Source organism: Eutrigla gurnardus (genome assembly GCF_963514095.1).
Source record: "Eutrigla gurnardus genome assembly, chromosome: 13".
Classification (NCBI taxonomy): Eukaryota; Metazoa; Chordata; class Actinopteri; order Perciformes; family Triglidae; genus Eutrigla; species Eutrigla gurnardus.
Window position 1 is genome coordinate 23,614,338 of NC_139936.1, and position 23,244 is coordinate 23,637,581.

The following is a 23,244-nucleotide window of genomic DNA, read 5'->3' on the forward strand; positions in this document are numbered from 1 at the left end:
CCAATGACAATGCTGTTGCCTGGCGATTGTCCTACATAACAGGGTAGGTTAAATATGGCCCTTAAAACACTGCCAGTTTTCAGTGGGGCCACGGAAGTTACAGAAGCTCTGGCACTGATGAAATAACCGTCTGTCATGGTCAAGTTGACAGAATATTACAATCTATAAAAGTGTGCTGAGCACTTGGGAATGCACTTCAAAAAAATCCAGTCCATCATTACATCACAAATCCAAATGACAAAGAGGATCAGTGTGGGCTTCTAAAGGAGGCTTTGGGGGAATTGACACTTGAGGATATGGAGCAGTAGAGCTCTCTCTCATCACAACTCACATTAACATTGACAGATCTGTTCTACAGAGAGTTTCTTTCCTTTTGACTATGCACAGGTGCCTCTCATTTCCTCTCATTTACCACCATGCATTCTGGTAAACAGATAAAAATGAAAACACCAACAGATGTGACTTCACTCTCCTCCTGGCAAACCTTTAATCGTTTATATAATGACTATAGTCTATGTACTCCATCCTCTCCCCACATTATCATCATGATGGTGTACAGCTATTTTGTCTGTCTACTACAAACTCTTCATTAATATTCTGTCCTGTCCGAGCTGTAATCCGTGATCCAGCTGAATAGGCAGCAGAGAGAAACAGCAAGCTTTCTTCACCTCCCCTCCACCCTTGGCAAACCCGCTGTTACCATAGAGATACTTTCCTCCAACTGCAGTCTTCATCTTGCCATACTTTTCTTAACTGACTTTGTAATTTCAGCTTGCGTTCTGTAGTGGTATTCAACCCCAGCTACCACAGCACCTTACCATCTGGAGGGGGTTGAAGTGAGTTGAGATAATTTGGGAAATCCCCGAATAGATGTTCAACTTTGTCTGAAAACTTCCTAAGTCTTGGTATAGATTAACCACATTTCTTTTTCTTTAAAGAAAAACATGCATACAAAGTTCTCATCATGACAATCCACAAACAGTGCAGAGTTTGAGTGGCAGCCCAGGGAGTCATCTGTATGAGAGTATATGCTACAGTAAGCGTAGCGATGAAGAGAGATAGGCAAACAAAGACACAGCATTTCAGTGTCGTGACCGAGAATAGCGCTCGTTCCTGACAGACCAGATCCAGCTGCTGCATGAAGACCGCTGCTACCGATGCCGTCTTCTCACTCCCTAAATCCTCAGCTGTGCTGTCACTCAATCAATCAGTCCAACATGCTGACATGGAGAAAATAACAATGCACTGTAGCAGTTTCAGAGCTACAAAAACAAATATGTCATCACCCTCACCCCCTTCCTTTATCTTTTGGAGGAGCAGGACTGTAAATAAAACAGTATAGCACTTACTCAGGGACCGCTACAGCTGACAGCCTTCCTACGAAGCTCCTTAGACACGGCACCTCCTCGTCCAGTAAGCCCGTTCATGTGGGGTCTCCCTCGGAAGCCACCAACCAGAATGAGAGCTTCGCTGGTTCATCAAATTCGGGGATGTCATCCTCACTGGAGAGAGAGCGGAGCCGAGGGGAGAGAGAGATGCGCTGTGGCAGGGCAGAGAGCTGTGAGGCAGCAGGAGTGGAGACTGGAGATTACTGCTTACAGAGAGGGAGAGAGAGAGGGAGAGAGGAGGGGAGAGGAGGACTACAGAAAGATTGCATTTGCACCACACCGGTGATCACATAGTGGAGAGAGTGAGAGGAAGCTCCTACCCTCTCTCACTCTCTTCCCTGTCTCACCCTCAGCACCCCCCAACTCTTCCCTCCTCTCCACTGCAGCAGCCGTCACTAATCACACTAATGTATGCTGCTTGACACACTGCGTTCACAGTCAGCTCCCAACAGTTGCAAACAACCGTGCGCTCATGTCAGTTACTCACGACTCCTTTAATTGTGCAGCTCATTAGTGATTAACCACAATGTCCCCTGCTGAACCTCATCTAAATGAGCAGAAGCAATGCACATAATAACAGCAGGACAAGGATGTATGACAGTACAGTAAGAAACAAGAACAGTTAAGAAGAGATGCAACAAAGAAGCCAGTATAAATGAAATATTTGGATTTCTTCATTGTGTAGCATTATGAGAATTTTCTAAAACATAGGCTGGAGTTATGAATGTCTGAATTAATTTTCCTTTATTTTTCCCTATAATATCATTGTATGGTGACAAACCTGCTCTTTTTTGCTTTAAGCTACAACTCAGCGAGACAGGTTTCCAACGATACATCATCCTGAGCAGCCAAAATGTTTCTTACAACCTTCCAGTCTCTGCATTTCTGCGATTGCTTGCAATAAAAGCACTAAGCAATGCACTGCTTATAAACTTCACACACTGAGCACTAGAATAATCTCTAACAGGGCTGTAACAAACGATATACACAGATAACAATGTCACAAAGCATATTGAAATATTACTGTACCAACACAATCAGTAATATTGTCCATGTCATGTCACGACCTAACCTCACATCCATTTTCTTGATTTGACTTAAATGAATGCCAAGTGACACGTCAGTGTTAGTGATACTGCACACCTCCTCGCAGTGACAGATTACACACACACAGTAACAGATGGCCGAACCGAACCTTGCAGGCAGCGCTACATCAGGGCAGCAGAAGGGCCACAACGCTCAGAAGGTGAAAACACTGTACAATCTATTCATCCAGCGTACTATTATGAGCGTTGCAGTAATCAGTGGCAGACGGAGAACAAGAGCAGAACTCACTTATACTTCTTATTTGTTGTTAATTAGACTTTCAGGACTGCAGCAATAACGAAGGAATGCCAAGACATAGTTGTATTAAGAAAGAGTGATTTTGTACCTATGCTGGCCTGGAATCAGTTCCCACCTCCACTGTCCCACCTTCTCTACACGTCCTCCCTATTTTGACTGAATTTGTCTCTTTGCTCCTTGAATTCAACGCAATTAATGCCATTTTTTTTTTTTTTAGTTCAGTTGCTTCAGACAGACAGATCGGTTACTGTAATCTGAAGAGAAATCTGTGTCTGGAAAACATACATGCAGGAAAGCCCTACATTTTCTCCAGGTTGGCCCAGAATGAGGCCGTCACCACAGAAACCGCGTGTTCAAAGTGACACCAGGAGAGAAGCACAGAAGTCAGAGAGAAGTTTTCTAATCGAGCCTCCAATATGCTTGAGAAAAAAATGTGTAATGATTTATAAATAGAACCTGCTTTTAGCTCATTACATAATGCAGCGTGTTGCTGGTGTGTGACACAGCTACCAAACAACCTGATGTGCATTTATAATAAATTCAATGGTAAAACTAGACATGCTATTACAGGTTACTGCTCCTAAGATCAACTAATAATAAGCTTTTCAAAGTCTGCATCTATTTGCCTATGCCATATGATGACTTTAAATTTCTGTCATTAGAGAATTCATTCAGAGCAATACATTTTAACTTTTAAATACAGTTTATATTTAATGTAATATCTTTATTTTTTGTTGTTTCCTGACATCAGAATTAAATAGGACTGCTTTTCACAGTGATATGGAGTATCGGATTGAGGCAGAGGCATCATACTGACGTTACCTAGCAACAAGGCATATTTGTCCAAGGCCTAGTGAAGATGGAAAGATGGATGTTTTCACTAGGATTTCACTTTTTGTAATGAACTGTTATGAATTACCTCCACATCACTTCAAGTTCTGTTGACGATTTAAATTTGGCGACAGTGTGCAAACACATGTATTGCTAATTTTACTACTTTTTTTGTGTTCCTGCAAAATAATGGTAAACACAAAACCAGCGTATACCAAATGTTATAGTACAGGCAGAAACTATCACCAGGGGGGACTTACATGATGAGACAGAGCTGTACCTCAACAGCAGGTGCCCCTTCCAACTTAGTCATCTAGAAGATGCACCAGCGTAAAAACACTGCCATCCACTGGCAGCAAAACTCATGTCATGTTGGTATGAGGTTAAGGATATGAGAGAGAAATACTGCAATCTAGAGGTTTGAAGAGACTGGTTGTGTTACATAACAGGCAGCCAAACCTTGCATTAAAAAAAAAGAAAAAGGCAGGAGTCAGGCGAGTATGACTAAGGGCTGATGTTACATAACAACAGAACACTAAGTACCAGGAAGACGATGCGCTATTGATACTCACTGTAAACGGTCACTATTAAAAGCAGCTACTCCATGAGGGGAATGTAATGCTACTTACTCATTTGGCAAATCACTCTGCTAAGACAATGTGGAAAGATGATGAATAGTCGCTCACAGATTTACAGGCAGAGGTTTTGGTGTTGTTGACAATCCATCAAGGACAGAAGGCTATTTATGCTCCCTGAGGGGGAAATTGTCTTTGTGATCGGTTTAAAGATAAAACATATTTATTCACGGATCCTTACCATAAAGCATCTCCACTTGTCAAAACAAATCTTTGACATTCAGGAAATCATTGAGAAGCATTGATCACTATAAGACGGCAAAATCCTTTTCAGATCGGATGCAGTTCTTTAAAGCTGTGCAGCATAAGTAGGCTACTGATTGTTTACCCATCACTCTGGGGAATGTGAATGTAATATTACTTTTTTTCCACAGAGGGAGCCACAGTCTGTAATAAAGAGCAATGAAGGCGAAGCATGGCATCTCCAAAGAAGCATGGCAATATAGACTGATGTTTAGTTATTAACACTCATGACAATAAGCTTCATGCAATCTTCTTTCCTGCAATGAAAAAAAATATATAATTTTATACGATTATATCACGCTATATATTGCTGTCCTCATTATTTTGCAATTAAACATGACTAATTGTTAAACTCTGTGATTTCAGATTTTTTATCCTGGTTCAAACATCTTTATTTCTGCTGTGTTGTTACAGCAATTGTTATCAGAAACAAGGTTTATAATATAATTTCTATAATAACTCTAAAGGCAACTCACTGCACTGACGGATCAGGCTGTAATACAGTGTAATTCTTTTCCACAACACAACAGTTGTTGTTGTTTCCTTGTGTGTGCAATCAACTCAACACCAGCAGCATAACACTAATAAGGATAATTCATTCAGCTTAGTGGTTTATCAAAGCAGTGAGGTTTTGATGTGTTCTGAGGAAATCACCCATTAGTGTGTGGCCCCCTCTGCCCCTGAAGCTAGGCGACAGTGGACCAGCAGGCTGTGACCCACTTCTTTTGTGCCTTCACTTTATCAGCTCAAGAGGCTTTGTTTGTAATCATTCATCACTAACGCTCCACCCCCCACATCCTAACCTCTCTACCCCTTGATCAACCACACATACACACATATTGCTGTATCTGGGAGGGCCTACTGACTATGTTAATTCCTTAACCTCTATTTACACCGACCGAATCCATAATTTTAATCATCATAACCCTTTATGTTTGCCTCGACCCTTAATTAGCCTATTAAAGTAGTCAATGAGCAATTGTCCGTTTTTGATATTATAGTTTGAATATGCATTATGATACCCATAAACATTCCCCATGTCATGTGTACAGCAGCTACGGATGCAAACCACAGCAATTACATTCACATTACACTATTACACTAGCAATTGTGGATATTTGAATCTCATTTGATTCTGTCATCACATTTAGCACAAGCTACTTGGAAAAAGATCCAGGCTACAGAAGATACAAAACACACAGATATCCAAAAGAATATATATAATAGAGAATGGGGACATACTGAGTAAACGTAATAATACCACAAGGTAAAACTACCCCAGTTAAAGTAAATATGCTGCATTAATATTGTATTATTTCAAGTAAATAAATATTATCAGCAAATATAGGCTACTGTGTTATATTGTTATATATTATTATAATTTTATTAAGATGCCTAACCTGTAAAGAAACTGGTAACTATAATTGCAATGGGGTAAAAACCCACAATATGTAAAAATGCAGTTATGTCAACAAGAAAAAATCATATTTTAACACAGTAGTTTATTTCAGTATCAATTAACGTTACGTTATGTACAAAATATTAAATTAAATAAAAGCAAACTATTAATAGCATGTAGCACACAGTTTATGCTTCAATTAACTAGTATTGATGGATGTCTGATATAGTAGCTGTTACACCAGTTAATATTAGCTGAAGCTAATTGATAGCTTCCCATCTCATTCACTCGCATAGAAAGTACGAAAAAGAAAATAACTCGGCTGTTCACACCATAATAAACCAATAATACTTATGTTACATACCGCATAGTTTGGGAAGTTTTTAACAACCAATGCTAGCTAGCCTAGTAGCTTTAATAGCTAAACTCGCAAGCCTCCTAGTAAATTAGCTAGCCTAATAGCTTTACTAGCTATACTAGCTAGCCTACTAGCTAGCAGTAAATTAGCTATCCTACTCTACTACTTAGGTAGGTAGCACTATAATTGGTGTTACATGACCACCTGTGTTGCATTCTTCGAAGGAAGTAACACTATAACCGTTACCATGTCCAACGAGAAACGTACGGAGCCCCCCTGGTGTCAGTCAAGAAGAAGAAAAAAAAGCCATGTATTAAACTGAGGCTCCGTAGAAACGTTTCTATGTAAACATTATTTTACCAAACATGGTATTTTATCACCTTAAATCGGCCATATAAAAACCGATATGTTCAATTTCTGCAAACATTAACTTTACATTTCAGACAACAAAAAGTGTTCAGTTATGGACTATAACACATATAACCCTTTGTTTCTGAAAAATTAACTTTCGCAGTTAATGTGAAAACAATGGTTTATGTTTTAATGACGTTATTATTTACTATGAGCTTGGTGAAATATAAAACAATAGGTTTTAGGTTTTTAAGCGACAGTTTATGTAAAATGTAAATCTGTTCTCGCTTTACTATTTCTGCCTGGTGCTGCTGCGTCGCTTTAGGCAACGTCTGTTCTGATTCTGTGTCTCTTCACGTGCTCGATAAGCTGGACGCCACAGATGTGAGCGAAACGACCAAAATATGGCGCTATCGCTCTCAGCCAATGGGCTGGCCGTTTGTAACAGGTTGCAGCTGGCGTCACCGCCACTGCTGGAACACGCATTCAAGACAGGAAAGCGGTCGAGGAGGCATCGGGATCGCTCTGATCTGTTTTGCTAGCAAATGCCTCCACTGTAACAGGCCGATCACCATGGGGGACCCGCTACCCCGAGGCGGGATGGACCCTGACCGACCGACCGCTGCGCACAGTTTATCGAGGCGGTTTATACCGGGATAAAAACATTCCGTGTGTCCAATAACAGCCGGCCAGTCAGTGAGGTTGCAGAGGAGGCGGCGTTTTCTGGGATTCAATCACAGCCAGAGTCGCGGCTGGTAGCTTCACTTCGAGAGAGGGACGTGAGCCGGGAAGACAGTAGTTTACAATCTAACCGGATCCCAGCTCGGAATGAACGATGGATGAATTGTCGATTACAAGCTGGTCCGGTCAGCCCAACCCTGTCCGATTAGGGTGGGTTCATCCGGAGTGATATCTAACGGCTGTAATCTGTTGGCTTCCCCTCCGCCGGGCGGCGATGTCCACTTTCTGCCTCGATCTGCAGACGTCCGCCGTGGTTTCAGCACCACTGGAGCTGGACAGCGACTGCATGGAGCCCCAGGCCGGCCCCGCCGCCCAGGAACCCGGCGGCTTCCAGGGTCAGCCGCTGCGGCACGCCGGCTCCGGAGGCCTCGGCATGGCCTTGGAGGAGGAACTGGCCATGCTTACCGGGGAGCGGGACGACGAGGAGGAGCTGTCGGAACTAGAGACGCCTGCGGTGGGGCAGAACGCAGACTTGCTGTCGCTCTGTCATCAAAAGGAAAAGGACTTGGTTTTAGCTGCTAAACTCGGCAAAGCGCTGCTGGAGAGAAACCAAGAATTGACCAAGCAATATGAGAAAATGCACAAAGATCTCAACGAGAAATTAGAGGTAAGATTAGGAAAGGAAAATATAAGTTGCTCAAAGCCTCTTCTGGTTCGTCCTCAAAATGTCCTAATCCTTTGGTGAAGTATGAGTTATGTAAACAAGCTCAACAGGATCATAACAAACGCTGCCTGTTGACTTCCATATTTCATGCTGCAAGAGCGTGGTGCTCTTTTTATGTGGAAGTAGTTATGTATGAAGTCTCATCTAAAAACTACAGTCGCTCTCATTACACTGACAAACAGCAAAGCTAAATACATTTAAAAAAACTCTGTGTGGCATACCCTGTGAGTTATTTCACATATGTTGTTTACTGATGTACAACTGAACGTTTGTGCTTGTTGTTTTCAAAAATCCTTCACACAAGTCAACACGTGGCCTTAGGAAAACCACAAAGACTAATCCTGTGGCTATCCAGGGCCTACTGTATCTACTGTACATCTGTTCAGCCCTTTGATCCATATTCATCCTCAATATTGCAGCTCAGAAGAATAAGCTGCCTCTTAATATCAGACTACATCACTGGTGTTGTTACAGTTCCTGGGACGTTGTTTTGTGAGGTCGTTTTGAGTCTTTCTGATCCCTCCTTTTGTTGGGACAAATACACAGACATAAAAAAAATATTGGCCACGCAGAAGCCAGCTGCTTCGGCCTTGGACTTACCCACAACCATGACCCACATTGAAACTCTGGCAGCCGCTGGTGGTGGTGCATTTATCCACCAGTCTATCAGGAAATAAAGAAGAATCCTATTATCTGACTGTTGCTTCAGGAGCTCGAGAAACTAGAGAATGGTCCAGTTCAAAATGACTCTATTATACCCCTCCACCAGGTTGAACTACTGCTTTCATTTTAGGCAATCACAGCAGCCATAATTGTGACTCTTTTGCCATTTTTATGTCTTCAGTTTCAACAGTCAAACTTTCTTCATTCTTAAAATTATAGGTTATAGCTATAGGTCATAGAAAAGAGACCTCACCAGCGCCACAGTAGAAATAAACTTGATTGTGCCCTTAGCACAATAACATTTAGTGATGCAGCTGCCATGCTAAACTTTTTTTTTTACTTTCAGTCCAGTGAAATATTTCTGTTGAGTGTACGTTTCTGTCTTTTGCAGCACCAGCATCTGTGTGAGGTCTCTGACTTGTCCTGTCATGTCCTCAGTGATTTCATACTTGTGTTCTGTAAAATGAGTACAATACTGTGCATTAAATGCAAGCAAATTAAGGTTTATCACCCTCTCTCTCCCCCCTCCCCAGCACTTGGAGCAGGAGAAGCATGAGTTGCGTCGGCGTCTGGAAAGTCGAGAGGGGGAGTGGGAGGGCCGCGTGGCCGAGCTGGAGACAGACGTCCAGCAGCTGCAGGGTGAGCTGGAGCGCCATCAGGTCCAGCTGAGGGAGGCTGACAGAGACAAGACCAAGGCCATCAGCGAGCTCTCCGAACAGAACCACAGACTGCTGGAGCAACTCAGTAGGGTGAGCAAGCACTGTCCATGTGTGTGCATACTGTATGTGTGTGTATCTGCTTCAGGCAGGCTGGGTCAATCTGCATGGATGATGTCACACGGCCTTAACCCTTCTTTAAACAACCTTCCACCCAGTGTGTGCAGTACGTGGTCTCCCTGGCCCTCCGCCTCGGGGCCACTCAGACCAGGTCAAATCTGCCTGGCTTCATGAGATGCTCAGCCAAGTGAAGTGTCATCATCCCTACCTTCATTCAGCCTGCGTCGCTAACTCATCAATATAAAAGTGGGGCTTCAGGGTCTTATTATGAATAATTTAGAATGATTGGACTGCACACTTATGCAATAGCACTCTGCATATTTGCAGGTAATTTGAGTGCATTTATCATGTCAGGGAGAGTAGAAAATGTCCTTTATGAGATCTTCAGTTTGATTGATGGGCAGAAAGATACAATCATACATACATATAGAGTTGCCATAAGGTTGTTGATGTGATGTAATGTATGCACGTCAGGGGAAACTGAGATTGGCAGTAGATGCAGATTGATGGAGGTGAGCGTTTGGAGCAACATCTGATTAAGCCCTCAGGGCTCAGTGTGCTTTATCTACATCAGACAACATTGTATCAACTTATGTGTGACAATACAGCAGCTCTGCAATGAACTGTATCGTTGTGACGCCTTCAGTGTAAATCTTTAATGAGACAATCTGGATTATACCTTGGTGTTTTTGTTCATTTGCCCACAAGCTGTCTCTTCAAAGGTGGCTTCATTTCCACACTAGGAAAAATAAAACCATTTGTCTTAATAGCAACATTATAGTTCTCAAACTGTGTGGTTGAAAAGCTGCGTGTCACTCCGACACACTTTTCCACTGATATGCCACAGGGATGAGCTGGCTTTCCAAGAACAGGACTACATCACGCACGTTATGTATTATAAACCCTTTACGGGCTGTAAGCAGAGGCATCGGTGTTGTCAGGTGTTACACTTCAGGATGCCCCAGAGCTGCATACAAGCACAGGTCCTCTGATAACCCCGTCAGCAGCTGTGTCTATGGCGACACTCACACGGTTGTTGCTCTTCCTGGGCGGAGATGGGATCTCTCATTATAACCATTCAATGATTACAATCAGCATCATGCCCCATCTTGCCCAAACACCATCATCACATTGCAATCGGGGACTGCTCTTGACTCACTGCAGATTTAAGCAAAAGTAGGCACTTAGCATAATTTAACCCATTTAATTTAATTGAAATCGGGGAATCCATAAAGAAAGTGGTATGTTCTGGGGGGAACATATCCTGAGGTCTTTGTGAGTCAGTGATATTTATGAGACTTAAATTGATTGCATCGATCCAGATCCATGAGTCAGTGAATTGGGCCAAAAGAGGGGGACCTGCTGGGTAATGGAACAAGGGAGGTCATCCACAGTGCTCAGTTTCTCCCCCTCGTTTTATCATTCTCTCTGTCTTTCTTGCTTCTCTTTCTCTCTGTTAGTGCTCATTATCAAGCACTGGGCCGTGACTAAGTAATGGTAACTGTTTACAGCTCTCAGTGAATGGAGGGGACATTAAACGCACCCCGGGAAACCCCGCAGTAGTCATGTCATCATCTCCCCCCTCTGTTTCTCATAATAGTACATTCTTTAACAGTCTTACTATGATCTACGGTCCATCCAAAACTATGGAATAGCACATGTTCCTATGCACTGCCCAAGTGCTTATGAGCTTGTTATTGTCTGCTGAAAGCCACACTTCAGATTGTGTTACTGACTCATCTATTGAGGGCAAGGCTTCTAACTTACAGAACATCCACAGTCTCTGGGTTTACAATTAAACCAGCCTACAGTAATACTGTATATAAAAGTATATCTTTATATTTACAAATAAAATGAAGACATTTATTTATTTATTTACAGATTAAACTTTTATGTAGTATTTATTTTGCCTTTTGTTTAGGATCAATTTCAATTTATTTCTAAATGTATTTCACCACCTTCCTAACAACTTAAGAATCCGTTCTTAACGGAACCTTAAATTGGCTGCAGTGTGATGACCTTGAGAAGGCAGGGCTCTCCATAGGAAGTGATGTCAGTCACGAGGTAAAACACAGTGCTGAGGGGATTAGGCTATAATCCGTGCTAATAGCCTTGCCATATGCATTCAGTCAGGAACCAAAACAACTCCAGCCCATACTCTACTTAATTAATAACAGCAGGTAACTCAGATATTTGGACAAAGAAGATCTAAAAATTAAGGTTCCGGCTCGTCACGTCTTATCCCGGGCTGACACAGAAAAAACCCTGTGGGTATTCCTCTTCGGGTGTGTGTGTTTTCCAATACTGGGCGATAAAAGTATATGTTAAAGTCAATACACCCAGAGAAAATCGATCCAAGAGTCTAGGGTGTGTGTGCTGGTCTGTATGGGTCTTGAGTGTGAGAACAGTCAATCTCCTCAGCCCTAATCTGATCAGAGTGAACCAGCAGAATAGGGACCTTTCTCTAATTACATTACCACGCAAGCTCAGAGAAGGCCGGGGATGCACAATGTGTCCATGTTTTATGTCCAGGGTCAATTCTACCTCCCGCAACCTTGAGAATTTACTTAATTAAAGGTTGACAGCAGCTTTCAGTGACTCAGAGTTGTTTATTTGAGGCTATAGGTGAGGAGTAATTCCATTTACTTGACTCATCATTTACAACACAACAAGCAAGGTGTAATGCCTTTGAATGACAATAGCAGAAGGTTGGGTCCAGTATATCCACATCCCACAGGATTCAGCTTCACTCCTCCTTTAACAGCCTCTAGTCCCTGGGCATCTGTCCAGCCGTCAGCTTCTTCCACATCCAGCCACTGGAGAACATAGCGTCCGGCTCCCGTTGGCCCAAGGTGGCTGTTGCTCTCAGGATCAGCTCTCCTATTGGCACATATCGTCCCTCTCAGCGGTTGTTATGCAACCGCTTGAACGTGGCGTTCCCGTCCTCCATAAGTCTAGACGAGGCAGAGCTCGGTAAGTGACTAAGGAAAATACCAGAAGCATTGAGATCACTCGTTGCAGCGCCACCAATCCCACTTCTCCCTTGGTTGCTATGACAACAAGAGTGACATGCAAATTGAAACTCCATGTGTTACCATGGGAATGTGCTGTACAGAATGGCACGAGGATACAGATAGTTTGATGCCAGGTTGTGTCAGCGGGGACCTGTGAGGCACCTGCAGGTCGTATCTGAGGGATCACATACAGGCTGCTACTGAAACAGACTCATAGCTACTTTTAAGTTCCCGCCCTCCTCCGGAAAGTCAACATACACTATTTAGTATTTCCTTCCATAAAGGTCAGAGTAAAGCGGCTGTGAAGAAACTCGTCTCTGTGCTGAGCCCTACTTTGCTGCCCTGATTCCATCACAGCGGTCTGGTTTGCCCCCGTTCGCCCCGTCATGCTGATAATGCTTGATCTGGGATCTGAGGAATTTATGTGCAGATTAAGAGAGTACAAATCAGGCAGTCTCTGTTTTTTTTCCTACATGATCGCAGCCTCCCAACATATTGGGCCAGTGGGTCACTTTAGCACTGTGACCTGTTTCCCACACAGAGGAGACAGGATCATGCAGCTGTCATATAGAAACTCACATCTGGCCGGTCTACCAGAGACATGAGATCAGTGTCAATGTATGTGGGCTCAATGTTTGCCTCATTTTCAACTCCCTTCTGACAGAGCCTTTGTTTTTACTACAGAGACCGTTCATTAAGTTGTCGTTTTAAGGAGGCTGATTACCTTGATAGCAAATAAAAACAATTTCAGGACAGAAACATCATGAAATATAAGATTATACCATCTCCGACCATCCTGCCAGTGTGCTTCTGTAGAGCAGACAGGCCACAGCAGGATCCATTCATTCATAACCCAACACCTTTCCCCGGGTTTGTCAGGAGGTGTGGTTGTTTTATTGTTATATTTATTCTTCTGATTCACGTCTTTGTCCTCCCTAATGCTCTTGGTTCACTCTCTAGCTTGCTCGACTAGCTATGGTCTCTCTCTCTCCCTCTCTCTCCCTCTCTCTCGCTCACTGAGGAGGGGGTGCAGTTTGAATGTTTAAAAACAGCAATCAACAATGTGACTATTACACAGATGACTTCCAGGGTGCTGCATTATTACTGTACTGAGGGGAGCCCCAGAACACACAGGCAGACTGCAACTAGCTGTTGAGCCTCCCCACATCCCTCCGTGAGCTCCTTGAGAAGAGGCAGCAGTGTGTAGTGACATCTAGAGGCTCTCCTTCAGATTGATTATCACAGTTTTCACTCAGCGTCGCTGCTGATTCGGTTGGACACCATGATAAAAGTAGGGTTTGCATTCAGTGTGCAGACTGCTCCCTTTCTTACAGCATTTTGGACATATTTATTACACCTATAGTCTCCTCGGTGAGCTGTAAAAAGTGAGTGGTTTTAATGATTTTGCTGTTGCCATGGCAGCGGTTGTAATAGGAACGCTTCCTGAGTACAGCTCTTTGCTAATGAAACTCAGCCAGACTGTGTGTGGCCTGATCCCACCTGTCCAATAAGCTGGACTGATGCTGCTGGGATGGATCGCAGAAACACTCCAGGGTTCTGAAAGGCAGCGTGACGTGTGAGACAGTCGGGCTTTCAGAGGGAACATTACATTTACAGGAACAGTGATTTACAGGAACAGACTGGGGAGGGGCTGATTTATAAATAAGTACGTCACTGAGTGTGTGCTGAACATCGGTGTGTTCATGTGTGTGTGTGTGTGTGTGTGTGTGTGCTTACACTTGCTATCAGACTGCAGTGAGTCACCTCATTATCTGAGTAAGGGAACACAGACTAAAGAGCTGCTACACTTTTTTTTTTATTTAACCAAGTAGTCGATATTTAACACTTTAACAAGGTGTTGTTATGACAACATCACCATGAATAATAATGAAATAACTCAACACATTTTACGGGTATGATGAACAATAAATGCCCTCAACTGACGTCACTGGAGGCAGTGTTCGAGTCTGCGGACGTCAAGTTTGAAAATGAAAAAAAAAATCTCTAAATGGAGTGGAGTAGACACATTTAAGTCAAATGTGGACTCTGTATTTCTTACTATCCTGTCTGTCTGTCTGTCTGTCTGTCTGTCTGTCTGTCTGTCTGTCTGTCTGTCCATCCAGGCTGCAGAGGTGGAGAGGCAGCTGTCCACTCAGGTCCATTCATTACGGGACGACTTCAGGGAGAAGAGCATGTCTACAAGCCAGCACATGACTCGACTAGAGACTCTACAGGCTGAGGTGAGCGGCTTTCAGCTCCATTATCTCTTCATGCAGTTCAGTCCATTGAGTTTTGCTTTTCTGAGTGGTAAACAAAGAAACAAGTGTACGGCGAGGCGCTCTGAAGCCTGATGGCTGAAGGTGACAGCAGGTCCCAGAGGAAGTTAAAGCAGACTCTGACTTTGTAAAGGTTCTCCATGCTCCAAATAAACAGTTCAATTCAATAGCAATGAAACACAGCACTTTTTCCATTCATCAGAGGTTTTGCTGCAACGGTCTTACTTGCTCTGGTATGACCAGTGGCTAATAGTGGCTAACGTTAGCCAACTTAAGATGGAGATTGATCTGATGTAACTGACTTTCAGTCACATGTTACAGATCATCGTTTCAATGTCGCCCATAAAGCTGGAATAATTTGCAAATGTCTCGTCTTTTATAGCGCCAAACAAATGTTATGCATGAGTTAATTTCACCTGCTTGTGACACATAATGTATTCATTACAGATGATTGGTCAAAAGTGATAAATGATGCATTTAAATAGGAATAAACACAGGATTGTATCTGAAAACTAAATATACCAACTGTATGGGCAACAGTGTAGTTGTGAACACATCGTACCACACCAGCAGACGTTCAGCTCGCTCTCAGTCTGGTCAACAGTTGGCTCAATTTTGGGAAAGAAATTTCAGTGCAATAACACTTGTGGTCACAGGGGCTGCTTTCAACCAAAATGAACACGATCTCACTTTCAAATGGGAGTTTAAAATAATAAGTAGAATCAAATCTCACTGAAGGGAAACACTTGCCCTAGTTTTCAGAATGTGGTGTTCCCTTTTCATCCACCATGCAGTGTTTATTCTGTCAGAGCAGCCGTTGGATTACTCTCAAACTACTTCTTCTCTCTTTTCTGTAATCCTTTTCTTTATCTCTCTCCTCACCCATTCCTCCTTCCCTCCCCTCCTCTCCTCTTGGTTGGAGCAGCAAGGGCTAGAAGTGAGTGGTTACCGAACGTTGTCCGTCGGTCAGACTGCATGCTGCATGGAACGTCTTGTTAAAACATTGTTGCGCTATTATTTTATTTTGATATTCTTTTATTTTGCATTTCCACCGCTGTCCAATGAAATGATTTGATGATAAGCAGTAATAGTTCATAGGGCAGCTTGTTGGATCTCATGCTGAATGAAATAGTGACCTCATATAACTTTAAAGGTGCTAAATTCAAAATTCTATTTTATGTTATGAAAGGTGCAATATAAACAAAGTTATTCATATTATCAGTGTTGAGATTCTCCTCCTGTCGTCATGGCGATGCTGATTCAGAAATGCAGGAAAATATATTATGTTAGCATAGCCTAGCACGCATCAATGCAGACTCCATTCAGAAAACAAGCATTTTAAAAGTTGCTTGTCGTCTTGCAGACAGACCTAAGAGACCCGACTTCAGACTTTTTACAAATCACCATCATTATGTTGTTATTTCAGCATCATTATTTATCCAGTTATAGCAATTAAATCACTTCTTGTTTATATCGGGTTCATACAGCTGTAGTAAACCAGCCGATGTGTGTCTTTCTAGTTACAGTGAATACAGCTCAGTGAAATTCCCCGGTACCTCTGGGTGATGTTGAACTTAGACAGGACTCAGCGGTTGTCGTGTTAAGAGCCACGTGGAGACAATCATAGATATGCTATGATTTTAGAATTTAGCACCTTTAACACCACCTTCTACTTATAATGTCACGTTATATTCAATAACATCGGCTCTGTCGGCACCTAAAATACATCCCTATAAGACATTTCCACATTCCTTGGCAATCCCTGTTTCAGGACATGGAGCATGAATAAGGTGTTTGCGTATGGCATGTTTTGTCACGTGTGATATCAGCCTGAAAAGTCAGGAACAAAGCTACTGTTGGAACATAACAACAAAGATTATTCTCTTCAAAGCCAGGCAGAAAACACCCAGACTGCAGAGCCTGCTCTGTAATTGGGAGAAAAGGCTACCGCTCTATATATAGCTGAGATACTGCAATGTCTGGGTGCTCTCACTTTCCCAACGCTTTGCCTTTATATGACATGTGTTGATGACTCGGGGCTTTCTGCCATATTTGTGTGAAGACAGAGACTCTAGCAGCCCCAAAAATATCCAGAGCCTGGCAGTGTGGACGCTCATATGGTAATGAAAACAAGGGATCCACATGTAAGCTCCTGCACTGTGAAGTAGGTTACCAGATGTAGGTCAATAGCAGCAGGGATAAAAATGAACAAGAGCTGATGTTTGTTTAATGGGGAAAGCTGCTCAGGCAGCTACAAGGGAAAATAATTCACCAGGAACATGTTGTGTTGCCATAATGCTAGCCTTCAGTAGAAGGCCTCAACACATGCAGTAAGGAGTACGCTGATATCAAGCTTTGTGGGAGACGCCAACATATCACTGAGACATTCCTGAAGACAAGGGTGGCAACTGACGCCTACGCCTGCGCTAGGCAGCAAACATTCTTTAGACCAGTGGGAGTCCTTTTTAATCTTGTGTAAGACCCCAGCTTGACTAGTCAGGAAAAACAACCAAATTCCACCTTTAATCAGGTCCATAGCTGTCCGTCTGTCCACTATGGACAAGGCTTTGTCCAGTGAATGCTTACACACCTACTGACCGCTGCTGTTCGACCCGTTAGATTAAGATGCTGTCGGACAGGAAGGTAGAGCTGGAGCGCCGGGTACACGTCATGCTGGAGGAGAACGAGCTGCTGCAGAACACGGTGGACCACCTCAGAGAGAGGACGCTGGTGTTGGAGAGGCAGTCTCACCAGAAGGACCTACAGGTAAACCAACACATGACAAAGCTCTGTTAGTCGTCATATCCTTGTGAGTAAATCACCGGCGACAAAGCTGTTTTCATGTATGTACTGAGCCATCGGGTGCTTCCTGTATACAAGTCACAGCCTCCTCTGTTGTGTCCAGTTACGGCAGAGCCAGCTGGAGCTCCAGGAGGTTCAGGTGTCCCACAGGCAGCTGAGCGCTCGGCTGGAGGAGTTGACGGAGGAGCACAGTCTCCACAGCCTCACCCCGCACCCCTCCAGCCTGCTGTGTGAGATCGAACAGAGCATGGAGCAGGAGGAGCAGGAGCAGGAGCGGGAGCAGGTAGATACGGGAGGGTTGTGTTTGAGTGGACTCACTTTCACATATGTCGCTGTGCCCTTCTAAACCCCCCCCCCCCTCTGTTCAGCTGCGTCTTCAGCTATGGGAGGCTTACTGTGAAGTTCGCTCCCTCTGCTCCCATCTGCGGGGAAACGACGTCACGGACTCGGCGCTGTCCACCGACTCTTCCATGGACGAGTCCTCGGAGACGTCCTCAGCCAAGGATGTGCCTACTGGGAGCCTCCACACCAGCCTGCTGGAGCTACGGAGGCTCACACAGAACCTGCTGGACGGCAACGAGTCCACGGTAATGCACAACACGCTGGCGACTAGTAGGGAAACACGATGAGGACAATAACGTTGAACATTGACGAAGACTTGCACAGTACACGTGCTTGTGCCGCTTCAGCGCTCCTCCATCCAAAATACTGGGAATCACAATTTCAGCTGCACTCATCTTGTCACATTACCTCCCTAAACCATGCAGAGATATTGTGACAGCACTGTGCCCTTACACTTGTTTTAGAGGCATCTCAGTGCTGTAACATTATGGACTATTAAGATTAAAAAGAGAAAGCATTAAAATAACACTTCTATGCCTCTTGAATTGAAAAAGAATGTCCACATATCCCCTCTGTCCTCTGGGACACGTAAAAATATATTGTTACCAAAAGAGATATCCAATGTTGCAAAAGCTGGTGATGTTGCAAAGTTGAAACAAAGATCTACAGCTAACTTAATAAAACTTATGAGTCTCTGTGGTGCTATTTTCAATAATAACCTGTGGGTGGCGTTTTGTGTTGGAAGGGCTCGCGGCGTAGTGATGAGGAGGCTCTGGAGGAGCAGGCGAGGAAGCTGGGAGAGGAGCTGAGGGAAGTCAGGGACCTGTACGAAGCGGAGCAGGACAAAACACGCAGCAGTGGAGACGAGGTGCTACAGCTTCACAATCAGGTACATGGCCTCAGGAACGCAGCTGGACTGAGACATGAAGAGGTTTAAGAGGCTCTTTGTAATGGAGGATGATGCATCAACCTCATCTTCTTTCTGCCAGGACTCTCTCTCTCTCTCTCTCTCTCTCTCTCTCTCTCTCTCTCTCTCTCTCTCTCTCGTTGGTTTGACGTGTCGTCTTACATGATTTACACAAAGTAAGCCTCAATCTCAGTCTATAAAAATATGGTCCTACTTCTCTCTTGATGTATTATCTCAGTAAACATTGTAAACATGAGTTTATGTCTCAATCTCTAGTTTCAAGTCTTCTTCATTCCAGCATGATGTTCATTTAGTACATGATGGTCCATTTAGAGTCCACCAGACCAGAAAGCAGGGGATGCTTTAGGGCGGGGCTACCTTGTGATTGACAAGTCGCTACTAATACAGTTAGCTACTAAAATGTCTTTAACACTTAGCTGTAAAGTTGACCTTGAATCATGAAGCTAACTTTGTTAGCATCTTTACACCAGAATCCAGATGGATCCAGTTCCAGTAAGGCTGCTGCTCGTGTTGCTTGTGTTCGTTAGATCCACCTGTCACTCCTCCGCAGTCCATATATGGACACTTCCTTTCACGGGTTGCAAGAATCACACTTCTTATGTACACTCTATGGTTTCACACCCGTGTGTCGTTCTCCCATGTGACCTGCAGATGGCGCTGCTCTCTGTAGAGATGTGCTCTCTCCAGGAGGACAACGAGCGGATGAGGACGATGGCTGAAGTCCGAGAACCCAGCGAGCAGCTCCAGACTGCCATCAGAGACAGAGACGACGCCATAGCCAAGTAAAAAACACTCTTACAGCGTATGAGGAAAGCACATTTTATCTGCAGATGATCCACCAATCAGAGAACAGTAGTATTAGCCAATTACAGCACAGTAGGGCGGGACTGGGGAATAACTCAAACCAGTATTTATATTTGACTTTTTTTGGCACAGGGATTAGATAGATGTGGAATATATAAAGACTGGAATGCTTTATGCTAAGCTAAGCTAATCAGCTGTCACTGCAGCCTTATGTTTACCAAACTATTCCTTTGAAGAGTTACTCTACGTTCATGAGCATGTACGTTTCATGTACGTGCTCGCCGGACGTCACCAGTTGCTCTGTGCGTGTGTGTTGCAGGAAGAAAGCAGTGGAGATGGAGCTGGCCAAGTGTAAAATAGACATCATGTCTCTGAATAGCCAGCTGCTGGACGCCATCCAGCAGAAGCTCAACCTGTCTCAGCAGCTGGAGGCTTGGCAGGTGGGTCGCATGTCACATGCGATATATTAGTAAAAGCCTAATGGTCCTTTTGTAGTCCTAGAACAGCCTTTTTAAGGTTGTTACATAAACCAAGCTGTTCTGTAAATGTTGTTTCTGGATCCTTTTAGTTTGAGATGATATTAGTAAGCAGTTATATAATGTGTTTAAGAACGAAATAGAACATGTTCTTCCCTTCCCTGTTACTACTGTTTAGTGCCAGTCTATTTGAACACTTGTAGAATCTGTTCACACTCACTCGACCCTCTGAGGGTGTCCGTGAGACCACATGTAGCATGAGGACACTGTGTGTGTGTTCCCTCGTAGTAGCTCTTTCCTCTCTCTTCTCCCTGCCCACAGTTTGCCTCCTCAGGGCTCTTTACTGTTTGGCTCTTGTGGTTTCTGATCTAGTGGCCTTTCTCAGCTTCCGTACCACCCTTTCTTCCCCTGTGGTACCCCCCTCCTGCCTTAGAGGTGAGCCTGAGCTGCCCCATCTCGCCGTTTCACTCTGCACTACCCGGGTGAAAGATAAATAGACTTAAGTGTCCTTGAAATACATTAACATTTGCCTTAGTATAGCCTACTGCAAATATACCAACGAAGAAATGTACTCTCTGGAAATAACCTGAAATTATATTAAACATCAAGTATTATTCATTATAACACTTTTAACACAGTTTAAATATATTGTTGGTATAAAATATAAGCTGAAAATAATTATTGTAACAATTCAGTGGAAGCATATTTTTATAATTAATTAATTGGAATAAGGCAGAGGTTAGAATATTAAAACAAGAATATATTAATGGTATAAAACTTAGCAAGATGTTTTTGAAACACAAACAAAGCAAACTTAAATTTCATTAATCAAGGATGTATATTAATACATACACAGCCATGTACTTAAGCGTACTAAGTATACTTGATGTTGTTCCATTTTAGCACATATTAGTTCACTTAATACACTTCAAATTGTGCTTTTCTTCTATTTAAATTCAATTAAAATACACTTAGTAAAAATGAGTTGTTCCAAAATAGCAAACTTGAAGTGAACTAATCATTAACACAGTTACAGGAAGTATACTGATGATTAGTGTGTCTGTAAGTACACTGAAGTATACTAAAATGTATTGTACTCAGTATATTTATTTTTCACCATGGTAACCGACGACGCCATGCTGAGCCATTCCATGCCACTGTTCAGTGACTCAGGAGAAACGCCCATCCCAGCTCTCCCTCTCTCTCTCTGAACCCATGAACCACCACAGAGAACCCCCCCCCTCCACCTGTCTGTCTCCTCCTTCATACACCTGTATCCCTGAAACCTTTGGTCCGCTGGTCAGCTTACCTGTAGAGAGAGACACCACCAACACCCCCATGTGTGGTTATTAGGTGACAAATAAAACGTTCAGTATTCACGGTTGCTTTTAGTCCTCATCACAATTGATCCATCCATCCATCCATTGTCTACCGCTTATCCTGTATTCAGGGTCGCGGGATCACAATTGATGCCAACTTGATTTAGCAGCTTGTCAGAGCCCCCTGGTGGCGTTATCTCTACTAACAACTAACACGGCAACTTTTATCTATCCATTGAATAAATCAAAGTATTTGATGTTCAGAGCAGAGATTCCCCCTCCACTCAGTCAAACTGGAAATCCATTAACAGAAAAACAGATTTCTGCTACACAAAAGGATCTTGTTGCCTTCTCTTGTGAACTACGGAATCACTTTACCTCTAGAATCGCTTCATTTCCAAGCTGAAACGTTTCTAAATCACTGACTTAGAATATGATGTCACCCTTTTGGAGCAGCCAGAAGCCAAGGCTGAAATGCTCTCTCCTCTTATGGAATGCAGTCCTCGGTAGTCAGGACCATTTTTATCAGATTCAAGGCTACCAAACCGCTCAAAGCATGCCACTGACACAGACCCTCAACTCCAGAGGCTCCAAGCTGACTGGGCTCCAACAGCTGTGTGCTCCATGTCATTGAACGGGTTGGAGGCTTGATTAGCACACTGGGTGTATGTGACATCATCAATGTATTTCTTAAGATTTTCTAAGTTTTAGTATTGTGCTGTTTTTGCACCTGATTATCTCCCCCCCCCCCCCCTGCAAATCTAGGCCAGCTAGTAGTGAGTAAAGAACAAGGGAGTTTGTTGTCTCCAATACTTTACAGGTAACTTGATCAATGAGTCCGATCCCCCCCAGAACTACCTGTAGCACCCCTCCCTGCTTTACATCACCCTCCTGTCTCTCTCTCATCCACGTCTGTGTGCACGGCTTTAGGACGATATGCACCGAGTGATAGACCAGCAGTTGATGGACAAGTACCAGGACGAGTGGCGCTCGGCCCCTACCTCCCTGTCGGGGCCGTCGAGGGCCCACGGCGGTCAGTCCTCCAGACGAGCTCACCGCATCTCCGACCGGGACAAGAGACTTTTCTCTTTTTTCAAAAAGACCTGAGCCCCGTTGGGACAGCAGGGAGACGGAGACAGACAAGGCGGCGAGAAGGAGGCCGTGACGTCACAGTATGAGGGTAACAACACAGCCAAAGACGGGCAGTGGCACACACTGAGGTTTGGGAGGGGGTGGGGGTGTGTGAGGGTGGGGAGGGGGGAGGAGGTCGTTTTGCACTTTATCTGCCCCATTACTCTTCTCTCTACTGATGAATTAGTGAGCAATGAGCGGTAAAATGATTAGAATAGCACTTCCCCAGGCTTTGGTTTCAGCCTCTCATCGCTCTCACAGAACGCAAACAGGGTCAGTTTATCTCCAAAGAGGAAGGTTTCCTTGTAGTGCCTACCACCATCTCTACTAGCCCACTGCCAACTCTGTAGAGGGCACACTTTAACTGGTACTGTATGCATCCCAGGTATCAGGCTGGGTCCGGGGAAAGAGAGTTGGATGTATGGGGCATTCAGGGTTGTGGGAAAACATAGCGGGACAGAGCTGTACGTCAGAATATGATGCTGCAGCCGGCCCACGTGTGAGCTCTCAGGTTTATTCATTTGTTTAAGGGATGTTCACCACATGAGGCAACAAAAAGAATGCTTATTTTCTTACTGACAGGTGAGGATTTATCCCCTAATCATTTAAAGGGATACTCTAACCATTTAACATTGCACTTCATAAAGTCTGTGGCTTTAGTGCTGCACTAATCAATATTTTTTTATGTAAAGACTGTGTGAGGTGAACGGGGTCACTCATAGTAAAACCTACAGAGAATGATCACCATGAGCTCTAAGG

The 23,244-nt window shown here is 43.7% G+C and overlaps 2 protein-coding genes across 14 annotated transcripts in view; one reads left to right on the forward strand and one right to left on the reverse strand.

Annotated features, from left to right (window-relative positions):
* citb (citron rho-interacting serine/threonine kinase b) overlaps positions 1-1,634 on the reverse strand; it is a 39,821-nt gene extending 38,187 nt beyond the window's left edge. For 2 of the 9 annotated variants that reach the window (XM_084024506.1, XM_084024505.1), the window contains exon 1: positions 1,358-1,632. The gene's annotated coding sequence lies outside the window, so the exon portion shown is untranslated. Of the gene's footprint in view, positions 1-1,357 lie in introns of all 9 variants that reach the window. The other 7 variants (XM_084024510.1, XM_084024509.1, XM_084024507.1 and 4 more) reach the window with 5 other exon arrangements.
* Positions 1,635-7,045: 5,411 nt separating this feature from the next.
* bicdl1 (BICD family like cargo adaptor 1) lies at positions 7,046-22,568 on the forward strand. Of its 5 annotated transcripts, none has more exons than XR_014598155.1 (12): positions 7,046-7,897; positions 9,151-9,366; positions 14,531-14,647; positions 15,609-15,620; positions 17,303-17,449; positions 17,589-17,768; positions 17,854-18,072; positions 18,573-18,716; positions 19,407-19,537; positions 19,879-19,999; positions 20,357-20,470; positions 22,285-22,361. XR_014598155.1 is itself a non-coding variant. In XM_084024557.1 (12 exons), exons 1-12 carry the CDS (start codon positions 7,505-7,507, stop codon positions 22,459-22,461), a joined length of 1,920 nt encoding a protein of 639 aa, XP_083880683.1. In that variant the 5' UTR covers positions 7,046-7,504; the 3' UTR covers positions 22,462-22,568. The 5 variants fall into 5 exon arrangements, 4 of the variants coding, with proteins under 4 accessions (XP_083880683.1, XP_083880685.1, XP_083880684.1 ...); XM_084024557.1 differs by having other exon boundaries at positions 20,408-20,470; positions 22,285-22,568; XM_084024559.1 differs by lacking the exon at positions 20,357-20,470 and having other exon boundaries at positions 22,285-22,568.
* Positions 22,569-23,244: the final 676 nt, after the last annotated feature.